The sequence below is a fragment of the Schistocerca americana genome, chromosome 6 (genome assembly GCF_021461395.2).
Source record: "Schistocerca americana isolate TAMUIC-IGC-003095 chromosome 6, iqSchAmer2.1, whole genome shotgun sequence".
NCBI classification, from domain to species: Eukaryota; Metazoa; Arthropoda; class Insecta; order Orthoptera; family Acrididae; genus Schistocerca; species Schistocerca americana.
This window is the reverse complement of record NC_060124.1, coordinates 330161090-330185318: the sequence shown is the minus strand read 5'-3', so window position 1 is coordinate 330185318 and position 24229 is coordinate 330161090. Positions and strand designations below refer to the sequence as shown.

The 24229-nt window shown below is 38.2% G+C and overlaps 1 protein-coding gene across 1 annotated transcript in view; it reads right to left on the bottom strand.

Moving 5' to 3' along the window:
• The window catches only part of LOC124619798, a 424654-nt gene that overhangs the window by 90685 nt on the left and 309740 nt on the right, over positions 1-24229 (bottom strand). The window contains exons 25-26 of the mRNA XM_047146390.1: positions 16869-17008; positions 1424-1553 (exon numbers count right to left, since the gene is read on the bottom strand). Of these exons, the coding sequence (XP_047002346.1) occupies positions 1424-1553; positions 16869-17008 (270 nt within the window). The remainder of the gene's footprint in view (positions 1-1423; positions 1554-16868; positions 17009-24229) is intronic.

Sequence of the window (24229 nt, the reverse complement as noted above, 5' to 3'; positions counted from 1 at the left end):
TCACATTATTGTTATCAGGGGTACTACAAGTAGCAGTGAACTGCAATAAAAATCCAAGCCACAGCTCATGGAAACATAAATGAAGCAGTACATTATAGTATAGTTTGAAATGACAATGATAATACAAAACGCTAGTGTTAAATACAGTGTGTTTATAAATGAATATCGGGGTTTTAACGCTTTATAATATTTGTTACATTAAACTTACAGTTATAAATGATATGTCAAATGAAAGAACAACTCAAACAGTTGTGTTTGGCACTAGTGCGCATGTGCAGCACACAATTTTTCCACTGCCATCCACCAGACACTGTACCCAAGCGCTGGATAGGCTGCATGGGGCCTGACCTAACGCCATGTGATTTTTTCCTTTGGGGCTTCACTACCAGCAGACCACCCTGAATTAGGAAACCAGACTGAAGCAGCTGTTGCTACAATTACTGAAGACACATTTACCAACATTTGGGAAGAACTCGGCTATAGACTTGATGTGTGCCGTGTGACAAATGGTGCTCGCATTGAACATTTATAAGGTTCTTGGTAAAACTGTTTGAGTTGCTCTTTCATTTGACATATCATTCATAACTTTAAGTTTAATATAATAAATATTATAAAGGGTTCATGTATAAACACTCTGTATAACAATATTATGAAAAAGAAAGTTGTTACCATATAGCGGAGATACTGTGTCGCAGATAGGCATAACAAAAAGACTGTCACAAATATAGCTTTCAGCCAGTAAGGCCTTCATCAAAAATAGACGACAAACACATGTACATGCACATGTGTGCACGCGCGCACGCGCGGGCGCGCACACACACACATACACACAAATGCAACTCACAAACATGTAACTGCAGTCTCAGCAACTGAGTAGCAACTTTCCTTTTCATAATATTGCTACATTCCATCCTGGATTTTCTAGTGTGAAACATAATATCCATTGGTAAATACTGATGATAACAGTTAAATAAACTGATAGCTAGAACACACTGAAATCCATGTCCAGCTACCACGATTCATATACAATGAATTTACTCAATCTGCTATTCTCTTAATGTTTAAAAATAAATTTTAACAGACATAATAGGGTAATAAAAGCACAGGTATGATAATGCAAAAGCTACATTGATATTTTTGAGAATATTCTAAAAAAGATTTTGTCTTTAAAGAAACATCTGGTATTCAGTGCAGAAGTAAAGAGCCATTTCTGTTGGCACTTCATTCACTTACATTACACATGTCATTGTGTATCTATATCATCTGTTTCTGTAGTACAATAGTGAACAATGATTATAGCTAGAAATTGCGTGTGTATGTATGTTTCTTTGTGCAACATATAAGGTTTTAATAGCTGCTGCAGTCATTTAGAAATAATAGAATATAAACAAAAGTATACAGTGTATATTCTAGTAAAACTCACATGTAAAAATTTTCCTTGCATAGCCACTTTTGTTACAGGAAGGAGTAAGATTAATGGCTCCTTAATCTGTTCATTTTGCAGCACTGTTCCCTTTGAATTCAAGATGGTGAACTCATATACATTGCTGATTCTGCACATAGGTAGTAAATAACATTTATTTATCTTTCAATATAAACACTGCAAGCACTGAATACATAATAATTCTTACATTCAAATGAGGAGATGTTCAAGTGAGTTTACAGAAAAATAGCTGGTTTTCAATAAACAACTTTACAAGTCACTGGAACAAGCACAGGGCAGACAAAATGGCTTGCATCACAGAAAAAGCAACTAAGAAGCAAAAAGTGGAGGAACCTCAAGTAGAACTGAATGAAAAGCAAGCTGAAAAATATAAAAGACAGGCAAGAAAAGAAAATTAATAATCATTGTGAAAGAATGAGGTAATGGAATATCCTTGGTGGAATATAAATAATGAAAGGGGTAAAGGTAACAACTCAATAATAACTGAGATGATGAATTGTGGATATGCATATAAACAAGATGGAGAATACTGCTGAGCTGTCTGACAAACCCTTGTTCAGAGCTAAGGGAATACACATATAAACAATGGAAAATCTTAGATGGAATAACAACAATTTGAAAAGAAGATTGTTACTCACTACATAAAGGAGATGAAAAGTGACAACTATGCTACATTTAAAAGACTGCTGGATATTATTAGCCACTGTATTAATTCTTTCATTAGATATAGACAAAACACACATGTATGCACATGGCAGTATGACTGCCATCTCCAGGCGATAAGGCCTACCTGAGACTGTAATGTTTGGAGATGACAGTGGTCATGTGTGGGTGAATTATGCTCATGTGAATGTGTGTGTTTTGTTGTCTACATCTGCCAAAGTACTTAGAATGACAGTTTATAATAACTGGCAGTCTTTCCAATATGCCTATATGCCATGCAACACCTCTTCTGTGTGGTGAGTAGCTATCTGTCCACTTCATATTGTTATTAGACAGTATGTATACATGCATAGCTACATTGTTTCAGCTAATTACATTGTTTCAGTACTGCAGCTCAAATGAGGTGAGGTGTTTTATTGGGGAGGGGAGAAAGAGGGCGAGGGGGGGGGGGGGAGGGAGAGGGGTTGCAGGTTGGGGAAGGTTAGCTATCAATTGGAAGACAGACACAATGAGCATATGTATGAAACTGGCACTGTTCTGTTTGTGATGTAGGCAGGGGGAGTTATGTGTAGTGCACAATAATGTAAATTAGTGGACTGAGAAAAGGGGGCCTAGGACAGAGGAAGTGGGAACCTGCAGAGAGGAGGGTGTAGGTACAAGATGAGTGGAGTGGAGGTCATCGGGCCTGGAGTGGAGGTGGTTGTGAGAATGGGTCTACCGGAGATTGATGCCAAGAGTCTTGTGTAATAGAAGGATATGTTGTAAGGACAATTTCCATCTACTTAATTCAGAGATGCTGGCACCAGGAAGCTGTAACAGAGCTATTACATGATACTGCTGTTTTCACAGATGGCCTCGTCTCTGAAAGAACATAACTGGTTAGGTAAGATCTTTGTGCAACCTCATCCTCACTACCCATGGGTTCCCTTATCCAGGGGTCTGAATGACCTACTCTTCATTTTTAACCTTCCCCTTTCTGTACCTCTCTCCTCCCAAAGTAAGGAACTATTATTCTGTAAGATAGGTAAAGTGGCACTTTTACTTTAATATGTGCCTGTTAGAAGTACTCCAAAAGGTAAGTAATGGTCAGCAAGTCATAGGATACCTCACACTCACATTTTGTGAAGTGCACAATTTAATATTTTTGAGTATTTAAAGGAAGTTTATTTATTTATTCAGACCATCTGATCATATGGAGTGAAATGTACTGGAGAATACTAGACATGACTTAAATCTAGAGTTTGAAAAAAATAACAATAATTTTGTGAGCACTTATTACAAATAACTAAAATCATAATTACAGATACTGAAAAGTTCATGTATGTATCTATTCATTGAATGGAAACAATGGTACTGTAGATATTTTCAAAGAAATCTTTCAAACACAATATTATAAGAAGGAAATTTGCTACTCACCATATAGCAGAGATGCTGCATCACAGATAGGCACAACTAAAAAGACTCTCATAATTAAAGCTTTCAGCTATTAAGGCCTTCATCAACAATAGTATCATAATATTGTTACATTCCATCCTGGATTTTCCACTGATAGATTTTTCAAACACATTTATACTTAATATAGGCTTACATTTTAAATTATCTGCCACCTTGTTGAACATGTTTGCTCTTATATAGCTTTTACCTTTCTGACACAAAGTTGTATTACCTGGGATTACATGCATGTTCCCATGTAATTTGTGCATGTGAAAATTTTTTCTCATACCACTACCAGTCATTGCACCACTTTGAAATCTTATCAAGATCTGACTGAACATGCTGCTGTGTTCAGGCAGTACTTCATTACAGTTTACTGAAAAATCTACAGAAAGCCTGAGGCTACTATTAATATTGTCTGCTAAGTCATTATTATACAATATGAAAACAAGGATCCAAAATACCTTTTGGGGGCATGAATGAAGTTATTTCTGCTTCTGTCAATGACTCTCTATCCAAGATAACATGCTGCCTCTTCTCAACCAAGAAGTTCTCAATCCAGTAGAAAATTTTGTTTGATGCCCCATATGATCATACTTTCCTCATGTTTTACATTCAGCATATACATTTTTCTGAAGTAAGAGTAACATCTGGTGGCAATCAATGGTGAAAAATAAAGCCATAGCATCTGTCCTGTCTGATGGTAAAACTCCATCGCCCTCACACACCTCAAGAGACCCATATATTTCAATTTGAGGTTGATTTTAGCTGTTTACCCATAAATAAAATGCAACCTGTCAGTGCCTACTGTCTCCTTGGGCAATGTCTCACACTTCTCTACTCTACTCTAAATACCAGCTATACAAAGTGCTCTATGCATTGGTTCAAAATTAAGTCCCTTGTTATGGATAAATTTAGCTCAGCGATAACTTCAGTGTATGAAAAGATATTCTGATGTAACCAGGGCATTAAAATCCATCACAATGTCTATTTGTTGCCTTGTTAGGGATGTACGTTGTGGTGTTGTTATCATCATGTTTATCCATTCCCAGTCAGAGCTAAAAAAGTGGCCAGGGAAAAATGATAAACGAGGTAGAATTTTTTTGTGGCAACAGCTAAATGAGATTAACAAAGATGACATCTTCTGAAGATGTTCATCCGTGCAGCGAAATCTGTTAAAATTACTACTCTTCCTCAACAAGAATAAAATTTTTTCAGTTCACAGGTCACATTATTTCATGTTATCAGGAACAATTCCTGTACCTGTCATATAACTGCCATTACACTTTTTAACTATAGTCTGCTCTGATTCCTCTTCAAATTCAAAGTCTGTCCTTTGATAACAAAATAAGAGACTGAAATTTACATAAAGTTTGATGATGCTAGTAGAATGTACAAAGCATAATTTTTATTCTTATTTTGGCTTTGTACACTCTTACTATTAGATATAAAACCTGTCTACTGCAGAGACTAAGGCTGAGTTACGTCTGGCCATCTGCACAATCTGGAAACACAGCAGGATGCAGAAGTGCCTGGAGGAATTATTGTCTTTCACTCTAAGTGTTAGAGTGCTGTATCTATTTGTGGTCTAGTGGCAAACATTGCATGATGTAGGCATAAAGACCTGAGTTAGAGAACACTTCTTCATTTATTTCTTAAACCACATTTTGGCTGTTTGCTAAAGGTTCAGTCTGATGAAATCTCAAAAAATTTGCTTCACTTTCTAACACACTAGTAATACCATAATCTTCCACAAAGATTTCCACAAAACTGCTCATGGCTGCATCAAGATTAGAACAGCTTATGCTCAAGGTTCCTCACCCTACAGTGGCCACCACAATTGGCTGCCAAATGCCAGCTGCCATCTGAGCAGGTGATCACAACATGTTGCTCCTTGAGCACATTTCTGCTCCCATGTTCGTAAGCACAAAATAATTTCTTATTGTTGTTTGATTTTCAGGGAGAAATAACTTTGCTAAACTGAGCGAATGCCATTCAGTAACCCATCATGAGTATATTGCTGTGAGTTTGTTTATCAAGTGTTATTTTCTTACTTGAAGTTCTAGCATTTGCCCGGCAGTTACTTATTGGATTTTGCATGCTTGAATTTTATGAAAGTTATTTCAGCACTATAAAATCAAGTCGCAAATGGAAAAAAATCTAACACTGGTGACATATTGTTCACTTTGGGTTTATTACAGTGTTGCAGGCAGTGGAGACAGCTTGAAACATTTGTACAATTTGTGAGGCTTTAACAAACAAAGATTTATAGCAACTTCCCAGGATAACCAAATTTTGCAATATCACCTACTTTTCAGTAATGTTTAATCTGTTTTTGGTTATAAACAATGAGAGTCATGTTTCCCAGATCATTACCCTATACATTGGTGAATTTGCTGAACATTCTATCTTTCTAAATTTACTAATAACATAATAATAATTTTCAAACAATGGAAAGTCTAAGTTGGAATATCAACAATTATGAAAAGGACAGAATGCTACGCACCATAATGATTACACATTAAGTTACAGATAGGCACAATGAAAAGACTGTTTCACACTGAGCTTTCAACCAAATCCATCTTCAGAAAAAAAAGAAGAAAATATGCACATATTCACACAAGCAGGCACACCTCAAGTACACATTACTGTTATCTCTGGCTGCTCTGGGCGGACTGAAATGTTACATTCAATGAAAGCAGTGATCAGGAGTGGGGCAGGGAAGGGGGAAGGACAGCAGGGTACAGATGGGGAGAGAGAAGACCACTGTGTAGTGAAGCATGCAGGGACTTGAAGGCAGCAGGACAAAGCTGTCAGATGCAGTGTTGGTAGGCTGTTGGGGGAGGGAGGGGGGAGGAAATGAGGAGTAAAAAAGGAGAGCAGCATAAAAGAGGATAAGACCAGTGGCATCATTAGAGTGGAGCATGATCAGGGCGGAGGGTGTGAACTGGGAGGAGGTAATATGACAGAGAGGGTGGAAACTTTTGGGTGGAGGGCATGAGGAAAATGGGTTTTCTTAGACTGAGGCTGGGATGATTTTGGGAGCAGACAATGTATTGCAATGATAACTCCCATATGTGGAGTTCAGAAAAGCTGGTGATGTAGAGAATCATCCAGATGGCCAGAGTTGTGAAGCAGCCAGTGTTGTCAAGCAAGTTATGTTCAGCTGCATGTTGTGCCAAATGATGGTCCACTTTGCTCTTGGCCACAGTTTTGCAGCGTCCATTCATCCTGGTGGACAGCTGGTTGCTAGTCATACCAACATAAAACACTGCAATGACTGCACCAGAGTTGATACATGACATGGCTGCTTTCACAGGTGTACCAGGCCCAGCCTCTGATGGAGTAGGACAAGCCTGTGACAGGACTGGAAAAGGAAACGTTAGGTGAGTGGGTTGCACAGGTCTTGCACCTGGGTCTTCCACAGAGATATGGTCCTTGTGACAAGGGGCTGGGGCACTTGACCTCCAACTCTCTGATGGTTCCAACCATACCTCTGTCCACATTAAACCCACCAACCAGCAACAGCACCTTATTTCAACAGCTACCATCTCTTCCACACCAAAAAATCCCTCCTGTACAGCCTGGCCACCTGGGGATGGGCATATCTGCAGTGACAAGAACTCCCTTGTCCAGTATGCTGAAGTTCTCACAATGGCCTTCACAGACAGGCACTATCCCTCAGACCTTGTCCACAAACAGATTTCCTGTGCCATATCCTGACACAACTCAATTCTCCCTCCACCCCGAAGAAGCAGCCACAAAGGAGTGCCCCCACTGTCACCCAATGCCACTCTGGACTGGAACAAATGAACCACATCCTTCATTTGGGTTTTGATCATCTATCATCATATCCTGAAATGAGAGATGTCCTACCCAAGATTCTTTTCACCCCACCTGAAGTGGTGTTCTATCACCAACCAGACTCCACAACATCCTAGTTCATCGCTATGTCACTCCCAAACCCAGTCCCTCGTCACATGGATCATATCTCTGGTGTGAAGACCTAGGCGCAAGACCTGCCCAATCAACCTGCCCAGCACTTCCTATTCCACTCTTGTCACAGGCTTATCCTACCCCAGCAAAGCCCAGGCCACCAGTGAAAGCAACCATGTCATATACTGGATCTGTTGCAATCATTGTACAGCTTTTTATATTGATATGGCTACCAACCAGCTATCCAGCAGGATCAATGGTCACTGCCAAATTGTGGCCAAGAACATAGTGGACCACCCTGCGGCACAACATGCAACTGAATATGACATGCTTGACTTCTGTGGCTGCTTCACAAGTCGGGCCATCTGGATCCTCCCCTCCACTACCAGCTTTTCCGAACTGCACAGATGAGAGTTATCCTTACAACACGTTCTCTGCTCCTGAAGTTATTCTGTGCTCAATCGATGATAGCCTACTCCCCTGCCTCACTCTGTGCTATCATCTCCTCCCAATTCTTGCCTCCCACCCTTACTATGCACCGCTCTCTGCCAACACATCCACCAGTCTTTTCCCCTCTTTGCTCCTCTCCTTTCCCACTTCCTGTTGCCCACTCTTCCCATCTTACACTCCCCACAGTCTCCCAATGCTACACCTGGCAGCTGCATGCTCTCCCTCCACCCATAAGCTGCTATTCCTCCCCCTTCCCTGCCCCATTCTAGATTGCTGCTTTCGTTCAACACAACAGTTGCAGTCTGGCCTGAGTGGCTGGAGATAGCGGCCATGTCTGTGAGGTGTGCCTGCTTGTGTGAATGTGTGTGGTGTTTTGCCTTCTTTTCTGAAGAAGGCGTTGGCCAAATGCTCAGTGTGTAACAGTCTTTTCGTCGTACCTGTCTGCAACTCAACATGTCACCTTTAGGCTTAGTAGCAATCTTTAATTTTCATAACTGATAGCAATAATTTTACAAATACTACCAAAAAGATGAATATAAAATTTGATCATATTACTAATGTTTCATGAACTTTAGTTGATGTCATCCTTTTCAGATAATGTTAAGCATGTACGGAAGTAACAGTGTCCTATACTAGAAGAGTACATATTTTAGCTTCATAATTATGAGAGTGATTATGAGTAGTTTCCAAAAGAAGGAAATGCCACCTTTATAGTTTGAGTTTACAGAAAGATCACCCTGGCATGAATGATTTTCCACATCCATAAACTTCAGATAATTTACATATCTGATGAATTGCAACTATTTAACTTTTATGCAACATTTGCTTTCAATAGGCAAGGTTCAGATGTCAAAGCAACTGAAATCAAAACGGTGGCTATTACAATATTTTTGCTTGTACTTCATCAGTTTCCTCACTGAGCATCCCTTTTCAATATTGTTACTGGTGAGGGATTTGACGCATTTTTGTAAAAAAAAAAAAAAAAGGAAAAAAAAGAAAAAAAGAAAGAAAAAGTGAACAGCTGAGCCTAACAAAAGGCATCACCTCAAACAAAGGACAGTGCAAACGGATAATATTTTGCATTTGGTGGCACAAAAAGGGTGATGTGCACTATGAACTCCTCCCTAGTTGTGTGTTCATTGCAACTAGCATTTGTTGCCAACAAGTGTGACATCTTTCAGTCACTGTTAAGGAAAAATGACTGATAAAACTGCATCATGTGTTGTTACTATACAATAATGCACCCTACTGATTTCATAAACAAAAGTATTCAGTAGTGTGTTCAGGAAGTCAGTATTCACTGATATTGCACCCTCAATTGTTCACCTTTCCCCTTTTTGTCAAACAACTGTCCAGAAAATTTCTTTTCAGACAAGAACACACTTAATGACATCTTTAACTCTGAATGAGTAGATTTCAACAGGCATAAAATTGATAAATTACACTGTTTTAGACAATATTAGAGAATATATTTTGATGATTAATTTCTGTTTTTGTTCACTGCTCTCTTCAGCAAACTAATGGATAAATGGTACTAATGTATATGTTATACTAATACAAATCTATTACGACTTACCATTATAACTTTACGACAAAAGTCCATTTTAATAACATAGAAAGTATATGTAATATGAGTGTCCCTAAAAATGGCATGAATTAATAAAATATTATGCATTCTGGATTTCAAAATGGTCTGTGTTTACATGCTGTCCTGTGTCACACTCAAGTAGTATGAAAATTTAGCAGTCGGAGTAGACACATACTGAATCTCAGTTTATAAATTATTCACGGCCAGAATTTACGAAATCAAAAAATTATGATGGCAGCGGCAGAAAAATGCCTTATAAAATGTGTGCTATAAAAAAATATTATCTTTGACACTATGGGGCACTGGAGGTACAAAGAGGGCATGTGATGGAGAAATTTTGTTAAGATTTCATTATTGATTGTCCATATGGCTGTCTGTAGCTCTGTCATGAAATTGATAACAAACTGGCCTCCACTGTGACTAGGCCTATGATCCAATTCAGCCTTCATTTCACAGCATGAGTCCATTACCTCAGAGCTATGAAGTACTGAAGCATTTGTCCCTTCTTTATTGCCCCAATGGTGGCTAGGATACATAAGTTGCAATGTAAAAGACAAGATTAGTTGCAATTTTCACATGAAATGACTTCCATGGATTCAAAGCCATAGATTAATAAACAGATGTCACACCTTATGTGAACATCACTCAAATTATTCAATGGAAATGACAAGAAAATACCAAGCAAATTTAGAGAGCTATTTCTGTGCCATCCAGGAAGTAGCCTGACCATCACCTAGTACCAAATATATTCTATGTTGTTGCAAAATTTCAGTTATATTATCGGCAGGAAGAACATGGTTCATAAGCTGATGTGTTCTTTGAGCAAGTTCAGAAGTGACTACAGCTTACATTTCAAAGATGTGCTTGAATATCCAAAGTTTATATCACTGAGTTTCATTCCTATTTCTATAACTAGGTCAAGGGACTTGAGCATAGTTACTAACAATACTTATATGCACCAACTGCAAAATAAACACCACATATCAATAACTGTCACAATTATTTTTGTTTTTCTGTCTTCAGCATATGGAAAACTGGAAAGCTCATTCACAAGACACAATTCATGGTTTTGGAGCATCTCTAGTGGTTATAATGCAAGCATTATGAGTAGACAAAGCATCTTTTGAGAATTATAGATTTAGATTTGTTTTATTTATTTATTTTTTAAGAACACTGTCATTGGTGCTATCAGGAGGAACAGAGGACACAAAAGCCAACACATGCATTGGTTGCAAGCATGAACATCTACAAAGAGATTTCGTAAGGTATGAATAACATAAAGTTCCAAATCAAGAAAGTCTACTTTGCAAGGGAAGCTTATATGGTGAAAAAAAAAGTGATCTCAAAAGCCATGGAGAAAATGAAACCAGTGAATGTGTGCAGTGCAACTTCAATTCCAGCATCTGCTGACATGAAAGGAGAAGCAGTCATCACCATAAAGTGGAATAAGTAACACAAAATGGTGACAGTACTGTCTAGAATAAATCATCTTTCAGCTAAATGGGAAAGATGAGAATGATTTTGCTGGTGGGTTCAGAACAGGCAACACCCAGATCCTTCAAAGGAAGATGATGGCGACAGCAATGTTAATACACTACGTGATTTCCAGCATGGCTGCACAATTGGTTGGAATACCATGTCAGCAACATTGCTGATTGCCTAATGCATGCTTGAAAAAATAATTGAAAATTCCAAAATAGCAAGAGTATTCTTGGATCTCTCAAAGCTTTGGACACAGTACATCACAATGCACTTTTGGAGAAAGTTACAGTGAGTGGTGTCACTGAAAAACTTGTGGAATTACTAGAGACGTGTTTAAACAATAGACAACAGTATACAGAAGTTATACATGATAATGAGAAGTACTAGAGAGTAGACAGATGATATCAAGAAATATAAATTTTGCTATCACTCAGTGCTCCATTTTACATCCATTCTTGTGTGTATGACAGTAAAACACTACCCAAGTGCTTTAGATAATAAGAATTTGATCACTATGTATTCCAATAACATATCTGTTGACCGTTTTGCGGACAGTGAGCTGAGCCTTAGTGGGAGGTTCCAAGTTTTACTAAAAGGTGAGAGCTCACGTAAAGTGAGATAGCTTAAGAAATTTGGACAAAGAACTGTTCGGGACATAAGTTTTTGGTCTTATGAATAAATGAGAGGATTTCATGCAAGCAGGAGTTTGACCACATGTCCAACAAAATTAATATCCACCCTATTTATGTTAATGAGTTTATCTCCATATGTTGTTGTTGTTGTCTTCAGTCCTGAGACTGGTTTGATGCAGCTCTCCATGCTACTCTATCCTCTGCAAGCTTCTTCATCTCCCAGTACTTACTGCAGCCTACATCCTTCTGAATCTGCTTAGTGTATTCATCTCTTGGCCTCCCTCTATGATTTTTACCCTCCACGCTGCTCTCCAATTCCAAATTTTGTGATCCCTTGATGCCTCAGAACATGTCCTACCAACCGGTCCCTTCTTCTAGTCAAGTTGTGCCACAAACTCCTCTTCTCCCCAATCCTACTCAATACCTTCTCATTATTTACGTGATCTACCCATCTAATCTTCAGCATTCTTCTGTAGCACCACATTTCAAAAGCTTCTATTCTCTTCTTGTCCAAACTATTTATTGTCCATGTTTCACTTCCATACATGGCTACACTCCATACAAATACTTTTAGAAACGACTTCCTGACACTTAAATCTATACTCGATGTTAACAAATTTCTCTTCTTCAGAAACACTTTCCTTGCCATTGCCAGTCTACATTTTATATCCTCTCTACTTCAACCATCATCAGTTATTTTGCTCCCCAAATAGCAAAACTCCTTTACTAATTTAAGTGTCTCATTTCCTAATCTAATTCCCTCAGCATCACCCGACTGAATTAGACTACATTCCATTATCCTCGCTTTGCTTTTGTTGACGTTCATCTTATATCCTCCTTTCAAGACACTGTCCATTCCGTTCAACTGCTCTTCCAAGTCCTTTGCTGTCTCTAACAGAATTACAATGTCATCGGCGAACCTCAACATTTTTACTTCTTCTCCATGGATTTTAATACCTACTCCGAATTTTTCTTTTGTTTCCTTTACTGCTTGCTCAATATACAGATTGAATAACGTCGGGGACAGGCTACAACCCTGTCTCACTCACTTCCCAACCACTGCTTCCCTTTCATGTCCCTTGAATCTAATAACTGCCATCTGGTTTCTGTACAAATTGTAGGTAGCCTTTCGCTCCCTGTATTTTACCCCTGCCATCTTTAGAATTTGAAAGAGAGTATTCCAGTCAACATTGTCAAAATCTTTCTCTAAGTCTACAAATGCTAGAAATGTAGGTATGCCTTTCCTTAATCTATTTTCTAAGATAAGTCATAGGGTCAGTATTGCCTCACGTGTTCCAATATTTCTGCGGAATCCAAACTGATCTTCCCCAAGGTTGGCTTCTACCAGTTTTTCCATTCGTCTGTAAAGAATTCGCGTTAGTATTTTGCAGCTGTGACTTATTAAACTGATAGTTTGGTAATTTTCACATCTGTCAACACCTGCTTTCTTTGCGATTGGAATTATTATATTCTTCTTGAAGTCTGAGGGTATTTCACCTGTCTCATACATCTTGCTCACCAGATGGTAGAGTTTTGTCAGGACTGACTCCACAATTTAATTCAAAAACTCTAAGGCTGTGTATTTTGGATTGTAGTATCATTTCCTGTCTTGTGGACTAGTGCTGAGAGGTGGGACCTACTAAACTAATATGAAAATGGTTTTCACACTGCCAAAGACAACCTTAAGGATCATAGCAAAACTGAAACCAGGAACAGCTCACAAAATCTTATTTTATACTTTTAATATTTTTACAATTTATGCCACATACAGTCCCTGACAAAAAAGTGAAGAACCCAGAAGGGAGGAGGCAGCAAAATGCAATTTCACGGGTTGAAAGGGTATCTGATGTTATTGCAGAGATTAGAAAGAGGAGTCAAATTTATGAAGAATTTTGCAGTATAAGCACAGATAATAGTTTAAAATTGCACCCTCCGGGCTGGATGCATGCAATGATTTTGTTGGGAAGTATCTCATAAATCTGTTGTATCCACTCCTGGGATGAGATGGTGCACAACTGTTGTAACTGGTTCTTGATACATTGGATACTGGCACTGGTATGGAATTGACATCTGAGTTGGTGCCACACATGTTTTATCAGGGACAGATATGAGCATCTTGGGAGCCTTGGGAGTACCTCAGCATCATGCAGACAGTTCATATAGGAGCATGACAAAGTGGACCGGCAGTGTCTTGTTGAAAAATGACACCATGATACTGTTGCATGAGGATGTAGGATGTCCGTGATGTATCATTGGGACATTAGACTTCCCTCAATGTCCCTCCACACCATGACACCAGGAGTAACATTGCTGTGGCTCTTCAAGACATTGGAAGAATGGAACCTCTCCTCAACTCATGACCATACTTCCTGACAATGGACATCTGTGGCAGTGCATAAACTTGATTCAACGTTGAACACAAGGCAGCACTGTTCACCAGCAGTCGATGCTTCCCGGTCACGCCACCACTCCAAATTCAGCCATTTGTTTTATGGTGTTAATGGCAGCCTATTCATGGGGCAATAATTCCTTAGTACAGCTGCTGCTAGTCTCCAAATAATGGTGTAGATGACACAGAGTGTTGCAGGGAACCCATTACCTGTTTTCGGATGCCGGGTGCAGATGTAAAGGGGTTACAGTATGGTTGGTGCATAGCACAGCATCATCCTTTGTGATGATCAGACATTGACAAGAATCTTAATGATGGGTATGCATAATCTCAAGTTATCCTGCAGTACAACAGTGGGCCACTGTTAAATCCTAACACCCCACAAATATGGATATTGCACAATTTGATCTGCCTGTCAAATGGAGACCCACAATGAGATCCATTTCAAATGCTATCAGATTCCAATAATGTCGTCCCACATGAGTAAGTGCCACCTATGTGGCATCACAGTGATCATCCAACATCTGATGCTGTTTACAGTCCTTGTATATCCTACCAGACCAAGGGTTCTCAGCAGCTTTTACACAATGCTCCCCATTTCCTAAAGGTCAACAGTCCTTTTCCTTCATCTCTCTTCCATCCCCTTCAACCCTTCTCCCAGAACGGGGAACCACTGGTCCCATATGCTTCCACATTTTCTTAACTTTTATATGTTTTTTCTCCTGCCGCCAAGTGGTGAGCAGATTTTTTTTATCTATCCAATTATACACATGTGGAGCTATCAAAAGCAAAATTCACTTGAGAAAGCTGCATCACTATGAGACAGGATTTCTGGCCAGTTTTTACCTTCTGGAGCTGAAACATTTAGTACTGCTGACAAATGCATTCAGGGCTATAATGCACTAGGCAGCCTTGCAGTGGTAGCCTGGATGAGACAGCCGAAATGTTGAGCAGCCAGTTTAGTTGGTCAGCTTTATTAGCCAGTGATAGTCATGACTGATCAGCTGAGCAAGATGGATTTGGAACATGTTGTCGCTGCTTACTTACCTTTTGTCACAGAAAAAAAGAAGAAAAAGAAATTGGATTCATCATATACTTCTAGAATGACACAAAAAGGGCTTATTTACAAATCATTTTAAAAATCTTCAAAAACTACTCAGATCATTTTTTTTAACTATGCAAGAATGTCAGTGCAATAATTTCATAACCTTTTGGAAAATGTAGTGACACACCTGTTCTTAAAGAATCAATTTTGCATGGCTAACTCGTCAATAAAAATTAATGAATATGGGAGAAAAGTCCCATATGAACCAATGGAATACCAATGTCATGTCACTGTCTGAGTGAGGCATTTGATATATGTTGAAAATTTAATGTGTCCTTCCTAATGTAAGATGGAGATTAACAAACAACAAAAGAATCTTTAACTACTAACTGTCTCGGGCTAGGTAATTTATAGAATGTGCATTTGACATTCTGGCAAATAAAGGAGAATTTCTCATATCCCAATGGATGTTTGAGAAGAATTTGTGATTGGTACAATAAAAGCATTATGTGTTGTGCATAGTTATGTGGAAGAAAGAAATTGCTATAGATTTGAAGACACATTATATGTTGCTCCAGAGCTGAAATTCTCCCAGGTTCTGCAAGCAGAGAGACTTGACAATCAATATATGGGGAGATTATTTTACGAATGATAATCTGCTCTAATGGGAAAACAGAATTGCATTTGAGTGGTAATTATATATTTCAATTATTATATATTTCACTCATCAAATTCATTCTTTTCATTTTCAATCCAATTCTCCTCACACGTGATATTTGTGATTCACTCCCATCTTCTTCTCTTCACATCATGCTCACTGTATTTTTTACACAACACATCCCAAATTGCCTTTTGGCTTTAAATTTCACAAACAAATTTCCCCATATTGAAAGTCTTCACAGATTTAGTTTTTGGATTCAAACAAGGTCTGCCTGCTTTGACTAGCATGCAGAGACTGTAGACATCCACATACATTCTCCATAAGACACCTTGCTCAAAACTGTCTTGAGCAGAGCTGGCCGATCAGCATACAAACCCACATATTTTAATAGCTGCTGCAGTCAGGAAATCATACTTGCCTATATTTGGAGTCACAAATGACGGCAGTTGAGTTTGGCTTGCCTGTGCTCTTACATTACACAATCTCCAACAGCCAATGAGAGTTCAGTAGTGTTCTGAGCATTCTGTTGTGAATGTCGTAGCCAATGCAAGGATTAAATGTGATCATAACAAGTTATTTAGCAAATTTTTATTCCATTTGTTCCAAGTTGTCATCACTGATGCAAGTGGTAAGCAACAAATTCTACATAAACAAATGAGAGATACAGTTTGCAGGAGACATGCTTTTTTCAAGCACAAAGCACATATATGCTTGTACTGCAATTATCACTTGGAACTGACAGTCCATGCCTCGACCTGCATGAACCACCATCATTCATGAAACAGACTATAGTGCATGGGTTACAATGAACCATCATTATTCTATTGGCTGCCACAGTCAGGCTGTCACAGTCAGGATGCCCAGTGAGTTATAGCCCTTAAAAGAAAATGGCATTATCCTATCTTTGATAACTCTTAGTTCCTTCCTTGGGGACAAAAGTGAGATACATTGGTGAATATTAAAAATGAAGTGCAGGTCATTCAGACCCAACAGTTCTGTGAGGACAAAGCATGACAAAAACTGATTTTCAAGTGTCATATCAAACTTAGTACCATCAATGAAGTTACATAACATGTTGTATACTAGTAATCTTATCTTTTCTGGCATCATAGATTTTTATCAAAACTAATTAAATATGTCCTACCTGTTTGAGAGTGGTGAGAGGTACTGAGGAACCCTTTTCTTTTGAGCAAGAGATGTTAGGTAATCATCTTGGAAACTGGCAGAACCTAGACACAAGCTGTCTTTGTCACTGCCTACTGTGATACCACCACTAAATTGCAACTGCAAAAGAAATTTTATTTACCCCAAATTAATTCTTCTACAAATTACAAGCTACCAAAAAGCAAACATTACAGTACTGCAGAAAATTTAGAGGTAAATGGAATATGGCTAGGTGGAATATTCACATTTTATACATGGGTGCACTAAGAGTATTTGAAGTAACTGATTTATAGCAGTCAATCACTGCGATTTATAAGAACTTTAACAACAGGTATATATCATTTTATTTATATGTATGTGCCTCAGTATTCAACAATATTGAAAGAATTGATTGCTACTCAGCATATAGCTACTGACTCACATACAGGTAAAGTGAAAAAGAATGCTAAAACATTTAAGCTTTCAGACAAAGTTTTTCTTCTGCAGTAGAAAACACACACCCATTCACATAAGCATAACTGCCACACACAGGGCCGCTGTCCTATGGCTCTACAGCCCGGGTGTGGGCTCTAGCAGCCTGAGACACTGGTGATGTGTGTGTGTGTGTGTGTGTGTGTGTGTGTGTGTGAGCTGTGCTTGTGTAAATGATGTCTGCATGTTTTCTATTGCAGAAGGACTTTGTCCGAAAGCTTTAATATTTTAGCACTCTTTTTCACAGTGCTTGTCTGTGACTCAACGCTTCCTCTATATGGTGAGTAGCAATCTGTCCAGCCTATACTGTTATTATTCCTTCCTGGACTTTCTAGTGTTTGATTTTGTCTCAATATTCAAATGTAAATGATTGATAAGTTTCTTTCTTAGCCATAACCCTTCTGATGAACAGTTTTTGCTTCTTATGTCTTTGATTCTGAAAGAACACTTACCTTCAAATAATGAATTTGAGAATTTGGTATTTACTGGTGAGCTAAATGAAAATAAGCTGGAGAACATTCTTCAGTCAAATGAATGCATCTTAACAAATAGTTATAGAAATGTTTAAGTAAAATGAATGTTTCACACACAAATCAGATTGATGCATGAGCACAGCTTTTGTTCTCATCACCAGTATGAGAACCAAAATTTATGCATGAGCAGCAACAAGTGCAACTCTCACACATGGATAGGCAGAAATTATAACATATACATTAAGAGAAGTTTTGGAATCACTGCTCAGTTAACATGTGTGTGATCACAAGGAACTCAACCCCCTCATTATTATAGACAACTGACATAAAGCAACATATAGTCTGATATCTCTGCAGAATATGAGACTACAATTTTTAGCAGAAACATTGTAGGATAAATGTTTCTCTGTGTTCTTACAGTCTTGATTTGTTTGTGTACTTTAATTTTTTGTGACTTCTTCTGTCTTCACGATCAGGAGAAAACTGATGTAGTAATAAGCCATGTGGTACTTTCACATGTAGTTGACATAATTATGTCATGAAGATGTCACAATGTTGCAGAACTTTCATATGTTACTGAAGATAGATTATGTCAATGCCTGTGATAGAAGACCATTAGTAGCAACATTAATTTTCTTAGAGCATAGATAACTCAGTTTATATCTCTGAAAACCTTTCAACATTGTGCACCAATTTCCATGTGCCACTAAGAGAATAGCTGTTGTCTCATTTAAAGTTCTTAGACATTCTGATCTCAACAGCTTCTTGTGACTGTTATAGTAGTCAGGTAGTTGGGAAATTTTCATGAAAAATTCTGATGAATTATTCTGTTTACAGTCAGGCAGAAGGAAGAGAGCATTAATTTGAGGTGATTTTAATGTAAATTTTTTGAAGGATCTAGAGATGCTGTTAACCACTAATAATTTAGTTCCCTACCTGAATTGCTCAAAATAGTAGTATCCTTATAGAAATATTCAGACAACAAGCAGAAGTTTAAGAATAAATTTCCGTCAATGGTCACAAAACTTTTGGCCATCAGATTACCAGTTTTGGATATCAGTGACCGTCTTCAGATCTGCCACAAAGCATGGGAAATGAAATACATCTATTAGTTTACTGTGTTTGTCTTGGAATTCCTCACCTATGCTGCATTCTGGTGGCTTCAGCAACAGAAGGTACTGATTACTTACTTTAGTCTTTTGTTTCCATCCATTTCACTTCCTTCCTACCTTATAAGCTCCAGAAGCTTGTTCTCGGATATGTCATTATTTTTATCTAAAATGACCACAGGAGCATCTCAGAATCACATATTGCCATATAATCATTTATCTTTTTAACAATTTTAAATTTAACTTTACTCATGTTTTTAATTTGTTACATTTTATCACTGTAATAACTTATACACTAGGTAAGCTCTCTATAGAATTTATCTGTTGTATTTCTCATTTTAATATATTCTATACAATCTTATAATTGACAAATATGTGTCAATTTACAGTAGCACCACCTAATGAGCTTACAACACAAAAATACATTGTGGCTACTGTACTCCAATTTGTTATGAACAGTATTATTCTGCCACTACTGTGGTCTAGTTTAAACCATATTTTAAATATGTGTGCCAATGCTAAGCAGATATTTATTTATTTATTTATTTTTTTTTTTTTTTTTACAACACCACTATGAGTTTGTTATATTATGACATGTTGTACAATGGATACGCCTCATCATATTTTAAATGCATGTTTCCACTCAACTAGTTGTATTTCATTGCCAGGTTTTGCTGCAGATCTGGAGATGGTTATTGCTGACCGAAACTGATAGTCTAAGGACAAAAAGTTGACAGAAATAAAAAAAAATTCTACACTTTCTGGATCTCTGTGTTAATATGTGACTGTGTCACAGCATTGAAAGAAATTAAAGATGTATATGCCTACCCTGTACTAAATGGATTGTCATATCATGACACACAGCTAGTGAATCACATGACTTAGTTCCATACACAGTTCAGAAACACTAAGGCTGACTACTGAAGATTTTAAAGCCAGCTTAAAAATGAAACTAAAAGTTGTTGACCTAAAAAATGTTACACTCTTAGTCACTTACATAATGCATCAGTAATTCAGGATGATTTCCCAGACAATTTGAAATGTCAATAATTCAGGATGATTTCCCAGACAATTTGAAATGTGTCGTACTGAGACTTCTCTATAAAAAGGTTGATTTCAGAGATGTGCCCAGTGCCATTCCTTGATAATTTTTAAAATTTTTGAGAAGGCGACATACTCCAGGATTGTTACGCACCTGTGAATTAATGGGATACTTAGCCATTCACACTTTGGATAAAGAGCCATCCTACTGAGTCATCTATTAATAAATACATTTACTGAGCCCTTAATAAAATCTTTAAGTTATAAAATATCACCAGCTTGTATTTTCTGTGTCTTATTGAAGTCATTTTATTGTGTCAGTCATACTATTCTAATAGAGAAGCTAAGTTCTAATGGAATACTTAGTTCAGCACATGCCTGGTTTAGTTCTTATTTACAAAACAGAACGCAGAAAATTACCCTACATTCTTTGAGTTATGCAAAGAGGGATACCACATCATCTGCATGGGGAGAAATTACAATGGCAGTCCATCAAGGTTCGATCAGCAGCCCACTTTTGTTCTTACTGTATGTTAATGACTTGAGATCTTATTTAAATCAAGAGGCAAAATTAGCTCTGTCTGTGTATAATACAACACAGGAAATAGTTACTGAGAATGTTACTGACTGGTTTTGAACAAATGGGCTTCAAAACATTGCTGCTCATCGAGTTTTGTACTGTCAAAACTATCCCACCTCCTATTAACCTAGTATCAATAAAAAAACAATCAATAGAGTAGAAAGTTCTGAGTTCTCAGGTGTGCCTGTTGATGAAGACTTGAGCTGGAAAAACCATACAGTAGACTCACTAAAACATTTAGGTTCAGCTGTTATTGCCAAAAGTAGAATTGCCAACTTTGGGGATATACGTGTAAGTAAGTCAACATATTTTTCATAGTTTCATTCACTGGTATTTTGTAAGGTAATATTCTGGGGTAATAGATCACTCAGGCAGCAGTATTCATTGCACAAGGTAAAATAATTAAAATTATGTGTGGGGTTCACACACATGCATCTCTTTAAGCAGCTGGGTATATTAACCAAGTCTCACAGTGTATTTATTCACTTACAAAATTCCAACAATCCAACAGAGATATTCACAAGTGAAACATCAGAAGGAAAATTAATCTGCAGTACCTTTAAATAAATCTAACTTAGGCACAGAAAGGGGTGAAACATGCAGATGTAAAATTTTTTGATAATCTACTCATGGTAATAAAATGTCTGACAGATAGCAGAAGTGATTTCAAATGTAGATTAAAGGTGTTTCTTCATAACAACTCCTTACAAACATCAAAGGATGGAAACTGTAAATGGCCAGAATGTTGCCATATAAATATTTTTTCATTTTAAATTTATTTAATAGATATATTTGTTTTATGTTTGTTCTAGTAGAGGGAAACATTCCACGTAGGAAAAATATATCCAAAAACAAAGATGATGTGACTTACCAAATGAAAGTGCTGGCAGGTCGACAGACACACAAACAAACACAAACACACACACAAAATTCAAGCCCTTGCAACAAACTGCCACCTCATCAGGAAAGAGGGAAGGAGAGGGAAAGACAAAAGGATGTGGGTTTTAAGGGAGAGGGTAAGGAGTCATTCCAATCCCGGGAGCGGAAAGACTTACCTTAGGGGGAAAAAAGGACGGGTATACACTCGCACACACACACATATCCATCCACACATATACAGACACAAGCAGACATATTTAAATTTATATTTATATTTAAATGAATAGTTTCTAGTAAACAGTACACAGTATGTCATTCACAATGGAGAGATGTCCTCGGAAGTAAAAGTAACTTTGGACATACTCCAAGGAAGTGTTATAAGCAATGTGATGTTAGGTACTTTACATTCTAGTAGACCCTTATTGAGGAAATCTTCCAGGGTGTAGGACGTGTCAGAAAACAAGAATGGGCACAAAATATTTCCAAAGATAAAAATATATGATGATGTACCTTCCACAGATCCCTGGAATGGTCCTTGTGGATGTGGGGTAAGTATATCTTAAAAATATTTTCATTTAAAAGATAATAACAAACTTGTCACAAAATGCACAAATTTCAGTACATAGATATGCATATGACAATTCTTAGTCTATTGCAGACAAGTATCATCAAACAGAAAAATCATTTAGCAATACTTATTTATGTTGATCACATTACTGCCCTGAATTTGTACAGAAGTCAGTCTGTATGTAATACTCACTTTATTTGAAATTAATTGTAGCATATACACATTGGTTGATTCAGTTAAGAAATTCATCAGTGGAGTACACAGTGTTGGCCACCAACAAATCCTTCAGACTCCTCTTAAACTTTTTGTTAGTAGGTTAAAGTTTTATCATTGCAGGCAAGTAATTGGAAATGTGTGTTTCCAACTAATGGACACCTTTCTGGGTCAAAATAGATAATTTTCAATCTTTGTAAAGATTATTCTTATTTCTAGTACTGATTCATGAAGTGAGGCGTTGGTTTGAAAACAAGAAATATTTTGAACGATGAGTTGTATTCAGGAATAAATATATTGGGAAGCAATAGTTAGTATCTCCAGTTCTTTAAAAAGGCTTCTGTGGGCAGTTCTTGAGTTCATACCACAAATAATTCATATCACACATTTCTGGACTCAGAAAACTTTACTTTGGCTTGATGAATTACCGCAAAAAATGATCCCCTATGACTTTATGCAATGGAAGTAAGCAAAGTCTGCTGCCTTTTCTGTTTTTATCATTTATGTCTGACAACATCCATAATGCAAATACAGATTTCTGATATTTCAAATAGTCTAAATGATTAATGGAAAATCTCATATAAAGATGTGAAACAAATACTAACAAAGACCCAGTGTTGAACCCTGTCTGGAACAGTTCCGACCACCTTCTCAAAGGGATCCTACTCCCCTCCCCCAAAACCATCCCTTGCACCACAACAGACCTTCAACAAACCCCCCTCATAGCCAACAAACCTAGCCTAGCCACCCTACTCAATCTCCCCATCCCAGCACATACCCCACACAGACCAAATCTCAACTATAACCACAGTCAAATGCCACATATCACCAGTCCCCAATTCAGTTTTGAACCTCTCATCCAGATCCCTCTCTCCTCCAGAGACATCTGTTCTATCAAAAGGCTTAACCTTTAGCCCCACACCTAAATTCAACCACACTGCCCTGGTTAAAGATCTCCTCTCATTTACCTGGAACCTCAACTGGAAATATCACTTCACTACCCAAACACAGCCCCCAAATACTAGACCCAGTGTTGAACCCTGTCTGGAACAGTTCCGACCACCTTCTCAAAGGGATCCTACTCCCCTCCCCCAAAACCATCCCTTGCAGACATTTCAGGAATTCCTCACATCCAGTGTTGCCTCCCAGTCCTTCTTGAAGAACATCCCGACAACCCCCAACATCACCCCAGCTGAATCCCGTGCCGTTAAGGAGCTGAAAACAGACCGCTCTATTGTCATCCTCCCGGCAGATAAAGGCTCCACAACTGTGGTACTTGACCGTGTGGAGTATGTGGCAGAAGGACTGCGTCAACTCTCCGACACCTCAACCTACAAAGCTGTTACCCAGGATCCCATTCCCTCCATCCAGACTGAGTTGCAGAAAATCCTAAAAATCCAAGGTCCCTCACAAGGCCTCACAACGGCTTCCATAGACTTACTCACTCCACCTGAGCCCCGTACTCCTACCTTCTACCTATTACCCAAAATCCACAAAGAGAACCATCCTGGCCATCCCATTGTAGCAGGCTTCAAAGTCCCAACAGAACGTATCTCAGCTCTGGTAGACCAACACCTCCAACCTATCACCCGCACACTCCCATCCTACATCAAAGACACAAACCACTTCCTAGAACGCCTCAAATCCATTCCCACTCCTCTCCCACCTGAAACCTTTCTTGTCACCATAGATGCTACATCCCTTTACACAAACATCCCACATACCCATGGTCTCTCTGCCCTTGAGCACTATCTCTCCCAACGCCCACCCGAAGATCTTCCTTATCACACTTACTAACTTCATCCTAACCCATAATTACTTCACCTTTGAAGGCCAGACCTACAAACAAATCAGGGGAACGGCCATGGGAACCAGGATGGCTCCGTCCTATGCTAACCTCTTCATGGGCCGCATGGAGGAGGCTTTCCTGAAGACCCAACAGCTGCTTCCCCTGGCCTGGTATAGGTTTATAGATGACATCTTTGTGGTCTGGACTCATGGCGAAGA